The sequence below is a fragment of the Diadema antillarum genome, unplaced genomic scaffold (genome assembly GCF_040938485.1).
Source record: "Diadema antillarum isolate AM-2024a unplaced genomic scaffold, OU_Dant_1.0 seq00002158_RagTag, whole genome shotgun sequence".
NCBI lineage: Eukaryota > Metazoa > Echinodermata > Echinoidea > Diadematoida > Diadematidae > Diadema > Diadema antillarum.
Window position 1 is genome coordinate 67,906 of NW_027272797.1, and position 13,631 is coordinate 81,536.

At 36.8% G+C, this 13,631-nt stretch overlaps 1 protein-coding gene across 1 annotated transcript in view; it reads right to left on the reverse strand.

Annotated features, from left to right (window-relative positions):
• LOC139714097 (atrial natriuretic peptide receptor 1-like) overlaps positions 1 to 13,631 on the reverse strand; it is a 283,186-nt gene that overhangs the window by 21,883 nt on the left and 247,672 nt on the right. The window contains exons 6-9 of the mRNA XM_071625808.1: positions 11,701 to 11,852; positions 10,952 to 11,024; positions 9,870 to 9,999; positions 3,756 to 3,842 (exon numbers count right to left, since the gene is read on the reverse strand). Coding sequence (XP_071481909.1) covers positions 3,756 to 3,842; positions 9,870 to 9,999; positions 10,952 to 11,024; positions 11,701 to 11,852 — 442 coding nt within the window. The remainder of the gene's footprint in view (positions 1 to 3,755; positions 3,843 to 9,869; positions 10,000 to 10,951; positions 11,025 to 11,700; positions 11,853 to 13,631) is intronic.

Below are 13,631 nucleotides of genomic sequence, written 5' to 3' on the forward strand. Positions count from 1 at the left end.
AGTATGCTCAGCTTGCCAATTATTGCAACTTTACCAAAATTTTGTCGACTTGATCGGACTCATTATACAGCACCTGACATGTCTACGTCATGAATGTATCCCACCCTCAGCACCAAGCCTTGATTTACTGCATCATTTCCCTTAGGTGGTGCTATCGCAAGAATCAATATAGGGGGCTCTCCCGCTGTCAAATATTGATAGCATCAAAGCATAGGTTGTAAACGAATTTAGAATGGAACATTTGTGTGTGTATGTGTCTGAAACTCCTATAGTGCGATCCATTGCCATGATGTTGCTGTAGCCCACACAGAAATATTTTGCCAGTTAACCAATAAATTCCGTGAAGGCTCATTTTTACCTCTTTTTTTTTTTCTAAAACGCACACATATACCTTTAACCCTGAGACGTGGGATACACTGTAGACTCCCATGACAAAGTAGTGCCGCCTTTATCCATAGGTCACGTGACATTCTGAGGAGGCGAAATCAATAAGGGTAGGATGCCCGCTCTCAATACACTCCGTCCCTCTCGACCATCATGTGCACATTCAAATTGAAAATGAAATTTAATCAAACGCCCCGCGGGCGATGTCTATCTCTCTTGTGTCTGCCGGACTCTCCTCTGGGTTCTCGCCTCTTGTGTTTCCCATCTTATCTCCCTCCTACTCTTCCTCCTTTCTCTCTATCAATCTCTCCCCTCCTTCTTTTTTTGTTCTCTCCTTTTCCCTCTGTCTCTCTCTCTCTGTCCTCTCTCCTCATTCTTTCTCTCTTTCCCATTTCCTTTCTCACTAGCTTACTTCCTCTAGCTTCACTCACTATTGTCCCTCCTCCTCTTAAATCATTTCGTTCGGCTTCTGTCCTCTTTCACCCTTGATCCAGGCTTGTCTGCGTGTGTTTATCAAACTTTTCAGCCTCTTTCTCTCCTTATTTGCTTTTATATTTTCCAATCTGCTTCCAAAAAGCTCATTTACAAGTCTACCTAATTTATGCAGACAAATCTTTGCCCAATGTTTATGTTAACAATCGTGTTTGGTATAATGCTGCCTAAAAAAAAAAAGAGAACAATTTCTTTTAAATTGTGCAGCTTTTCTATTACTTTCAACAGATTCCCTTCAGAAAGAAATGAAATTGAAACTTACGTCAGCGTATTTTCTTTATTGTATCTTGTTGTATTTTCTTGTAGTCACCCTTTATTACACAATATTACGGGGGAATTCCAGACGATTGTCATAATATCACTACTTGTAGTACGTAAATTGACAGTGCCATGAATAAATTTATGGAATTTATTGTGGTCATTGATCAGACAAGTCAGTACTCTAAAAACCCGAAACAAATTACACTGAACAAAGCTTTGGAACCTCACATATCCCAATAATGTAGCAATGTAATTCCATTATTATACCACTTGCTTAACAACTTTATTTTTTTTTTCTGCTTCCTTGAGCTTTCAGCATGCATTCTTATGTGATGCTGCTATGTCATGATCCTCGTTCATTGTGTTTTGTTATGAATTTTGAAAAATTCTTATTCTGAATCGCAATCACTATGAATTCCGAAACTCCTTACCCAGTGTAAGCAAGTTATAGATGTTCAAATGCTAAAGTCTCAAAATCATCCGGAGTTCTCTTTAATCTCATCTGCCCCTTCCTGTTCTTTTTTGTTAATTGACCAATTGATGCGGGTGGCAGTTAATTGACCGAAGTATATAAACGGAAACACTTACACACACACACACACACACACACACAAAATAAACACAGTCTGATGTATACAATAGCGTCATGACGTATACTAGTCACTATATTACCCTCATGAATTCGCAGAAAACAAAGCCGGGGATATACAAAAAGTTGTATTGTCCAGACCAAAAAGAAAGAAAAAGAAAAAATGGAAACAACAACGACAACAACAACAACAACAACAACAACAAAAACACCTCAAATCATTATATGATTATTTAAAATAGTAAAATTCTTATGCTTATTCACTAATGTCTTACACAAAGATAACGTCACATAAATACTCAGAAATCAGCAAAGACATTCAGAAGATCAATTTGAATTCATTCAAGAAGGTTCATCAGAAATTCGGGGGAAAAATCAGAGACAGGGTGACTGACCGCTGGTTGATCAGTCATTGCATAATGTGAATATCACTTTTAAGTTTGTTTGAGGAGAGCAAAATTTCGTTCATTCTCGAAGAAAGTTATAGCTTGTGCTACTCCACTTTTTAATGAATGTTTGGCCTCTGCATTTTATGTCGGAGTCGGAGTAATAGTCGGAGTGTCGTATCCATATGGCATAATCAAATTGTGTTTCCCAACAATACAGACTCTAATTTTTACCTAATTGAAGTATTGCTTTCGAGAACAAGTTTCTTTTGTAACGATGAGGTGATCTCTAGCACATCTCATCGTTGCATTGACTCGCCTTTGTAGATAGCTTAGTTTGCTGCCCTACGATGTGATTCTCCCACACTCTCTCAAGGTCAACGAATCTTTAACGGTTATCTGGAATCAAGCTCCCGTGGCTCTCAGCCCATCTGAATCTCTTGAATTTGTGCAAACTCAGGCTCTGTGATGTATTTGCCTTTTCACTTAGATATTTCACCCTTAAGGAGCGTGTTATTTGTCACAGAAAAGAATATTGAATTCCAAAGCAACGTGTCTCCAAGCGACGTTTCAATCACAAGCCAGCGATCGTAATAAGCTTAAAGGATTGCATACTGCATAATAGAAAACCCGGGGTGAGTTTAGATGTATATTTGAAATCAATCATCCCCCACACACGTAACCAAGGATTGCGCGCCCCGCAATATATTCAGGACGTCCTCAAAATGAATTTCAAAAGTGGTAAACATCCAAATTCACCATTTATACATGTGTAGTATATTCAGCCTTACACAATGCATGATTGTGTCTTCGTTTTTATTCATTTTCATTGTTTCATTTTTGCATTTCTTTTTGTTTCAATTTCACAGGTTGGATACAGCCTTGGTAATTGCTAGGTAGCCCTGCTGTCCTCTCTCCTGATGCTAGATTATTTAGAAGTGCTGTTATTTTGACTGGCTTCCTATTTCGATTGATCATTATGTTCAGAATTAAAAGACTCATCATTATGGTAAATTCTCATTGAGCTGTTAGTTGTACACTTTTTTTTTGTTACTACATCTACTTAAACTAGTACTGTTGCTACTGTTACTGCTGTTCTAACTACTACCGCTATTATCATCAACTAACATTGACAAATTTACAATATATTACGGTACTTCAATAACTGCGCGCTAAAAAATTCACGGTGCAACGGCCGATGTAAAACTACTCTTAGAAAAAAAAAATGTAATACTTGGAATCGTTTATGGCTAATTCATTCCAATCTGTGGTGAGTTGTTATTCACGAAAGCCAGCAAACATATACCCTGGCTCTCCGTGACTCCACTCCAAACACTGCCAAATGTATGGGAAATATGGGAAATGAGAAGATAAAAAAATAATGCAAAGTATTTTCCTGTTTGAATATAGGGCATTTTCTGAGAGAACGTTTAGTTGAATCTCATGAGAAGACTGTCAATACACAGCTACATTCTTTTACTGGCACGTCTGCTGTGTGAATTGAATCCAACTATTTTGGCTTTAAGCTTGCCGTGAAAGATTTCACCACAAAGCTAATAAAATAAACTCCGATGTTTTTAAGACAATGACTATTTTTGTCAAGTATCCACGTATAAAATGATTAAAATCTGTTCGTTGCTTACCTTACTTGCTTGACCTCCTTTCGGATTCTCTTGTCAAGTGTAAACGAGTTTTTATAGACGATTTTCACCGCTACTGTTTGTCCATTGCTGAAATAACAAATAAAGAAAATGAAAATGAAATGGAAGTTCAGTAGTATACTTCAAAAAGGCAAAAACAAAACACAAATGACTAGTAGGGAAGTTTTGAATAGTTTCTGTGTTGCATTCATAGAAAGGACTGACGGGTGTAACCGTTTGTCATTTACGACAAATCGGCACCATGCGAGACGAACTAGAAATCACATGCAAACATCAATATCACAAATTTTTTAAAGACAAACAAAACGTTGGCACATGACATATCCACTCGGCCACTGTGAGGGCAGTGTGGTATAGAATGGATGAGATTCTTAACTTTCAAGAGCGCGAGTCCGGACAAGGAGGTGTTCGCCTAGTACTTCCTTTATCTGACTAAGTGCCTATGTCCTTTGACAAGATGTTTTGACCCACGTTTATCCCTGTGTACCAATGTGTAAAACCGCTGGGTAACAAATATGACAAATTCCTCAGGAGAAACATCGCTATCACTGGGGAGGCTACCCTTTGTAAATAGGACCATGTCATTATGATTACAATGTTATTTCTATCACACTTTAATAATCTCTTTCCATTTAGCAACATTGCACAGAAATTGTTGCATCCCTTTTCATCCCCTTTGGACAAATTATTTCAAACTTAGAACGAGTATAAAAATACAGAAGACAAAAAAAAAAACACTGATTCCGTGTTTCAGTAAGTCATCGTCATAACATCTTACAGTCAGATAAGATGAATTATCTGACTCATGACTTCAATTTGATGCATGGATTAAGTTAAATGGAACAAGGGAGAGAGAGAGAGAGATATTAGAGAATGATTGTGTAATCAGTAGGGCGAAAGGTACGCACGGTGAATCCGTTTGATTGCATGGCCGTCTCATACTACTCAGTCAAAGCCATCCTCATGAGAGTATCGATTGTGGAATCGATGGGGCGTGTTTGGCTAAGTTAGCATGGTATCGATTACTAATGGCTGCACCAGTGATTACCAGGGAGAGCTCCATCCGGGATTGTTGTCAGATTTTTTTCTCTCATTCTTTTAAACGAACGTATGGTCGAAAAAAAAGGAAAGAGGGAGAGAGAAAGACAGGTAAAGAAAGACAGAGAAGAGAGAGAGAGAGAGAGAGAGAGAGAGAGAGAGCCACTGCCTCCCAACTGTCAGATCAGGCCTGGTGGAAAGAGAGGTGGCACACTGGGTGACACGTGTAGTCTCCAGTTACTCTTTCGAGTCGGAAAGGTGGCTGCTTTGTCAATCAACGAATCACCGCTCGACAAAGTAATGTAGTAAAAAAAAAACGCTTTAAAAAGCTAGGGTAGATCGGCACATAGATAGGTAGAAAGAAGGGAGAAGGATAGAGTGAAAGAGATATCCTGTGTTTATATACGTTATATAATATATCATTGTATATACGCATAAAGAAAAAGAGAGGGAGAGAGAGAGGAGAGAGAGAGAGAGAGGAGAGAGAGGGAGAGAAATGGGCTTTGAGTCCTCTATAATTAGTAGGACAAACTAAAACAAATAAAGGAAAATCATGTGGCAAGATTATATGTATAGGCTGAAAAGAGTTGGGCAACATAACGTAGGGGGAAAGCGGGAAATTAAGAGGGATGCAGATATACCCGAAAGATAACACATTCACTTCAAAATGTGACCGTGTGACACACACAAAAAGTCGCACCCCTTGATATTACTTGAGAACTCAAAAAAGGTGAAATGGTTTAACTGAGTCAATCTTGAGTTTTTCATATTTTCTGAAACAGGTATCCTTGTTCTACATTATTCTTCAGTTTTGGATCTCAACATGGATGGGAAAGTACGATTTCAACAGTTTTTCTACAACTCTTTCTTTTTTTTTTTTGGGGGGGGGGGAATACAATGATCAGGTATGTCTTAGAAGCCGCTTTTCATTTCTTGAAATCCTATGCACACTCTTCACTTTCAACATTTGAAAATATAATGCTACTGCTTTGAAAGTTAGCACTAATCATGTACAGAATGTGGTAATAAAACATGTTCAATTTCAGCTTAATCTGATAATTTCTTCATTGTTGTTGCTCCTGTGGTTTACATCCATCCTGTGTTTTGTCCCTTTCAAGGCACAGCTAGCACGGCTTGGTAAAGATTAAAGGGATGGTATAGTTTGGTTGAGACCTAATTTCAGGTTTCTAACATTTTTTGGTGAGATAATGAGAAACCTCCTATGAAATATGAAAGAGCATGTAATTCTGTGAGGAATTCAGCGTTTATTTGATGAAAATTGGTTTTGAAATGGCTGAGATATCAAAAAAGAGCGATTCTAATAAAGTGTGGGACCCACACTTTATTATGATCGCTTTGTTTTACTTTGTTTTTGGATGTTTCAGTCATTCCAAACCCGATTTTCATCAAATAAACTTTGAATTGCTCTTAAAATGGTATTTTCTGTGTTACATCATAAGTGTTTTCTTGGTATCTCGCAAAAAGTTTAAAGCCCAATTCTTATCTCCACCAATACTGTACCATTAAGCGCTTGAATAGACCCTGTACTTCAGAGCCTCTTTTCTCAGTTCACACTTTTCCGGGGAGTGTGCTTTCTGTCCAGTATTTTAGGTAGGATAGGGAACTCCATTTGAATTGAGTTATACATCATTTTAAAGCTTAGAGTCTGTTCTTTCAGAATCCATCCTTAACTAAAAAATCCATGTCTGGCGACATTTTGTTGGTTTTGTGATGCAGGGTCACAAGTGATGATTTTAACATAATGATGGAACGTCAATTCAATTTGAATACAATTCAATCCGGTTTGTCATTCATTTCCGTCCCACAAACGTTGTAACAAAATACGAAGCATATATTACACATATATTTGTTTTATCATTTTGTAAGAAATACATCATAAGGTATAATAATAAGATAAATATGCAGTTACGTACAATGGCCAAGAATAGCAATGGACACTTGGCAAAGAATATATTTGTTTTATCATTTTGTAAGAAATACATCATAAGGTATAATAATAAGATAAATATGCAGTTACGTACAATAGCCAAGAATAGCAATGGACACTTGGCAAAGAAAACAAAAATAGGTATAACAATGGAGAAAAAGTGGTCCGCTGTATTCGAGCTTGTAAAACGTGAATCACACAAGACGTCATATGTAGCTAAATATCATCCAGAATTGATTCATGTACAGATAGGTAACAAGGACATTATCATTATAAACAGTTTACTTTTTTAAACTTCGAGGAATTACACATTTAGACAATACTAACAGTGTTCCAACCCACAGACAATAGGAATTAAGCCGTGTGTACCCACAAAAGACAAGCACACTAATACACAGACAAATATACACGTATGATTATAAAAAACCCACATGTATAAATGTATACAAAAGACACGACATCAAACAAAGAAGAGAGCACATTGACATTACAAAACCACGAAGAATATGGATAGAGAGGACAGAAGAAAGAAGAAGGGGAGGAGACAACATAGAAAGGACTGTAAATAAGGAATTGTGGGTGTCATTTGATGCTGATTTTAAGATTTTGTTAGAACCCGATTTGTAGGATCTACTGAACAATATAAGGAAACCGTCAGAAACATTGCGAAATTGGGAACTACCAAAAAAAAAAAAAACAGCTCATAATTTTTACACTTGAATTGAAAGAATAACAAAAACTGAAACAAAAGATATGTTGTTTACTGTATAATAAATTTTGAAATCAGCACTTTCAACGAAATTCCAGCTCTAAAAGCAACATTTCCTCAGAAGAAGCCGAGATATCCCTATAATGCATTTACTCCTCGCTACTGCGTTCACATTCACAACTAGGTATGATCGGTGACCTAAAACGTTCGACACAGTGTAAACACATCCTAAGTGCATTCTGTGGTAAGGTTTGTGATCGATACCGATAATGACATGCCTCGGGGATGAGGATTGATGACACAGGCGAGAAATCGTACCTATTTTTTTTTCTTTTTCCATGCCAAAAGACACAAGAGCAAAGAAATTTCGATGAATTGTAAGGAGAAAGGAAAGATGAAACTTGCCGGATCTAATAAACAGAAGGAGATGCTTTTATCAATTCGGAACCCCTGATAGTGCACTGAACCCTTTCTTGTCTTCCACATGCTTGGCTCAGAGCTCCCATCGAAGATACATACTGTAGCAAAAACCAGACTAGAGAGTGCACGCACATAAATTGATCGTGACTATGCCTCATACTTTCGGAAACTAATACCATCGAAGTCATTCTACGTAACAGCAAAAGAGATATACAGTATATACAAGCCCTACTACCAGAAAATTCATAGATCATGAAAACAAATTGTCATCTCTGTTCACGGAAGCTTCTTAAATGCCAGTTTCCTATTATTTCTTTTCCTAAAATATCATGATAATATGCATCCCAGGTTAATCATTCGGCAAGTGAGGTGAAATGCTGTTTCTTCAGAGGGCTCTCTTTTTGAAGACCAGCCTATATAGGTTGTTCAGCCATGTAACACTGAGGGATACGATGCAGACACGTGACATTCTACAAGTGTGCAGGTTCTTTGTGTCATGCTATTTTCGTCTTCCTCGCTATAATACATTGGATGTAGAATTATTTATCTGTCTCTCTGTTTGCCTGACCATCTATTTGTCTTTTTCTTTCTATGTTAAAATACAAAGTGGTATGCTACGTTAGTCAAATGTTAGTATAAGCTCGATGATAACAGTATATAATTCTATGGCTACACGGCCTCGGTTCGACGAAGCAACCTCCTCAAACGTTTCAGTCCTTCAGTCAAAGAACTATATTCGTAGAATGAAACAAATCACATGTCATCACTACGTAATATCGGCATGAGGGGAATACGACACTCTAATTGTCACTGGATGGGTTTCAATAAATCCATGAAAATGAAGGGGTATCAATCATTAAATTGTAGTTTGCAGTAAACCATCTCTGCAGTTGTGTTTACATTCTCAATGTCCCATCGTGACTAGCGACATGGCATAAAGTTTCAAACCATGTAGACCACGTGATGTCTATTTAAGAAGCTGTGTTTAACGTCACAGTGTCGGGTTATGATATCATCACTCTGGATGAAATGAGGGGATCTCTGCATGCATCTCATCTAGGATGTATTTAAAGGAAATGCAGAAACAAGACGAGTCTGCCTTGGAAAATTGAGTCTTGAGTCTTATTCAGGGAGTGTGGGTATAATAAACAGTATACAATTCTCTAATTTCATTTTATTTCATTTGACTTCATTTTATATCATTTCATTTCATTTCATTTCAATTGTTTCTAACTATTCTAACTATTAACTTATTTAACAACATTTTTGGGAATGGTTCGTGAATCTTCGACAAAGAAAAACACCTTATTTATGACATGACAAGTATATCTGTTAACAAAGCATCACATACTATGATTAAGATCATCCCAAGTAGTAAATAACCTCAGGTAGACGAAGATACGGACGAGATTAAACTTTCAAGTTTTGAAACAAGATTATCTGACAGATTAGATGACTCAGTAAACCATCTCCTCTCTCCATCTCTTCGTTCCCCTCTCAACTTGTTTCATCTATTTCTTCTGCATCCTCTCATCCAATCTTTCAGTTTTAGTTTTAGATTTTTTTATATCATTATGAGATATACTTTGTAGTTATTATGTTTAATGGACTGTTTTTTATGATGTGATTTACTCTTCGGGGGCCTACATAATACAAGCTTTGTTTTTGATTTAGGCTCCCTAACTTTGGTTCTGATAACTACTATCTATTTATCATTTGTTGCAAATGATTATATTATCAAATGATGTGCTCTGATTATTTCTTATTCGTCAAAAAAAAAATTGTCATCGCATATTCATTACAACTAACTTATGTTTGTTATTTGTTCAACAAAATATAATGTAGCTGACAATATGTATACCGACTTGTTCTCGATGCGATTGTTTGAAACATTATAGTCGTCAGAATAAACAAAAACAAAATAGACTTCAAATACACATTTTAATACTTGCCCGGAATGCAAATAAAGTTGAAAACTTACTAGATTCCTGTTTGTGTGAAAACCTGTTTGTGGTGTGCTGTATGTGCGAAACCAGAGACACTGGAAGCCGACGTGTCACAATCGCCTCTAATGCTGATCACACTTCCCCCGAAGCCTCGCTGACCTGTGTCTATGGAAAAACGAAATCAAATATATACAAATATGAAAGATCAAGCATAAATGCAAAGCTGGACTGAACCTTATATGGGGAGGGGGGGGGGGTCTAAATCAAGAAGTCATTGCTCATACAATTTATAGATGATTTTTATAATTTTACAGGATTTACAAACTACACTAAACACTGTTGAGTTTATCTAACTCTGTAACTGTACGCCAACAAATGTTACATTTTCTCATCTAAAATTATATTCAACAGCTGGAGGCTTCATACTAGCACACTTCCAGATTCTAAAGTTACATGCCCGTGTATGAGAAAATGCTAGCATATCATAGGGAAAATACAATAATATGTGTGTGGAAAATGGTTACATTTGCAGCATTTGCGGCTGTTGCGTTACCTGTGCTTTGAAGAGAAATGGAAACTTTGCAAGGACACTCTATTCAAAATATTATTACAGTAGAGCGCGAAAACATTAGGGGGAAAGGATGGGCAAAGTATCGGAGAGATTCCATTGTGAAGGTAACTCGCTCACTTCACCATTATCCCAGGCCGGTTGGTCCATTCTTCTCAAGACACATCAGTCGAGATTGGCTTTCTCCCTCGAGAAATACCATAAGTGCCATTTTGAAGATTGAATTGCTCTTGTCATCGAAGAGAAAGGAATTCTACGTGAAAGTGGAGTCTATCAACCCAACGGTTGGAAAAAGACTCAGTTCAATGGCCTATGCACAAATCACCTCAGTTGAGCAAATTCTGATCTCAGTGTTACATGTAAATAGAAGACAAAACCGACAACAAATAGACAAAATTAATGAAGCCCCATATAGATCTTGTCGCAATATTACACACGTGATTTAAACAATGGCAAAATATATTGCAAGAGATAACAAAGAGGAACAGAGAGGGAGAGAGATAGTGAAAGAATAAAGAAAAGGGTTAGTCAAGGAGAGTTTAATCTTACCTGGTCTTATGTCATCATAACTTATTATCCAGCTTTCATCCCAGAACATCTTTTCTTGTCGCCAATAGAAGTACTGCCAAAAGATATAGATATATATATGTATATATGAAGAGCTTGTTTGCAAAAGGGGCTAGATCCATTTTTGATGAAAATTGACTTATTAGCATCACTGCACAGAATTCCTTTGAGTCAGTTACAGTGAAAATTTAAAGTCAAGACAACCATTTGAATAGAAATTATTGCACAATTAGATTAAGATTTTCCATACACTTGTGTACAAATTCTCACAAACAAACCAATTTTTCTCCAAAATACTAAAAGTGGATCTAACCCCTTTTGCAAATAAACTCTTTATATAATTATAGTCTTATTGATGCCTATAGATGGGTACTGAATATTTTCAAAGTATAAGGATACCCTATAATTCTAAATGCGTTACACTTATCACGTTTAAAATAGGATGTTTATGTCTATGCAAATGCAAACTTGCATAAAAAACAATACCTGCGGGATTTAATACCTACGTTTTGCTTTCCTCATTATCACAATATTTGGCCTATAAGTGCATCAAACTAGTTCTGTAACCATTTGCTATGAGATGAACTTCGATTTCAGTGTTCTTATGTATATTGTACAAGTGACGCAGTGTCCAATGCATGCCAATTGGAGGCACTGTAATATGAGAATTCTCTTGTAACCTTGAATTCAAATTCAATTACGAATTTAGACTAATGTGTGCCACTACTCACCCCAATTATTCCACAAAAGCTAATCACGACCACAACGCAGGCTGCAATGATGGCTGCAAGAACCCCTTTAGAGAGTGGACAGCGCCCGCAGTCGGCAGGACAAGTGGCGCAGGCTTCCCCATCGTCCCCTTCGCACTTGTGATTTCCGCACACTATTGCAAAGGAACAGAGGAGAGCGACACGGCACGTTAAGTTACAGACAAATCACAATAATGGATTATGTTCAAGGACTTACAATTCACTAAAACTACCATTAACAACATCATGACATCATCGCTTACCACTATCACCTGTGAGGCTGCTATTACAATCGTTACCACTAAAGCACCTCCCACAATCATCTTATCATTATGATTACTACTCATACTAGTGAAGTACTGAAGCCCAACAAACCACAAGATTGCATAAGCAGAAGTTGACATGCGGGACAATGACTGCTCTTGGCCTACTACTGAAGTTAAGATGACAAGACTCGGGGGTTTATTTGTTTAGATTTGTAAATCTGATCACCTTTCTACCAATTGTGGGAGTAAAAACAGTTCTACTGCTGTCGTAGGCTCAAATACGGAGAGTGTCTGCACGTGTGTGTGTGTGTGTGTGTGTGTGTGCGTTGAGATGTTACAGTCATGGCAAGATTTGGAGAATTTGCAAAAAAAAAAGAGAATTACTTGAACTCCATAATGCTTAACATAAGGTATTTCTTAATAAAAGACAAGATGATCACATATATTCATATATGAGAGAAAAATAAAAATCAAGTCACTGCTCTGATTGAAAAGGAATTAGACCCAGTACTTATATTTTCGTTGGGTTGGTATGAATAATAGGGGTACTGCCAATGTATATCTACGAGGTGGTTTTGAAATGTGGGAGATACACAGTGGCTTTGGCTGACACGACATCTTGCACATAATTGTTACGTTCAAACTATTTCCAATAAGAAATGTTAGTTTTTGTGAAATTCCATCTAGAAAGATTTATGAGCATCTTAAAACAGGTTTTAAATAAGCTCTTACACTTTACACAAGTACGAGGTGATGACTTAACATTTCGCTTTGTTGCAAAGGTGCTGACAAAAACATCTGGAAAGCCCAAAAATACAAACTAAATTAATCAGGGAGCCAGAGAGTTTCAGATTGAATTACTACATGGAGTTGTATTTATTGAGGAGCATCTTTTGAAAAGTGGCTTTCTTACAGATAATCTTGTTGTTTTTGTTTTTATAAGCAAGGGCTGGAAATATATTTATATCTATAATGAGATTGTGTAAAAGTGATGGCATTATAATTGCATTCTATAGCAATTATATAAAAAATAATGATATTATAACGTATATAAAAAGTTTTTTTGGATGTATATTTTTGTTCAATATTTTCATGTGTTTATGTGCAAGACTTGAAGCAAAAGGCATCTCCAAATGAACAATAAGAATATAATTGAAACTGAAATTAAAATGTAGGGAAGAGAACAACGGAGTAGCTATTGAAAGTGGCAAAAATCGATAGGATTGCATTTGCTGACATTGGAAAGTGTAAAGGTTGGTTGAAATTGTCCTCTCTCCCCTCACCTCCCCCTAATCCCGTTTGCTATCTCACAGTGGGAAAATAAGTTCGACTGACCTCAGACTTTTGACTGCAGATAAAAGAAAGTGACAGGTCTTTAAATTGGTTTTTGCATTTACTTGTACTCTGATAATGTAACGTTTATAAAACAGAAGTAAAATATGGACGTGTGTGTGTGTGTGGTTGTGTATGTAGAGTCGGTAGTATAGTTTGTGAGTGTATGAATGAAGTGATGATGGATGGTGATATATATAATTATAATTCGCTTGTTTTATACACAATAACGTGAATGCTGATATCATGCTATAAATACGTATTGGAGATCAATAGAAATAACAGTGTGTGTGTGTGTGTGTGTGTGTGTGTGTG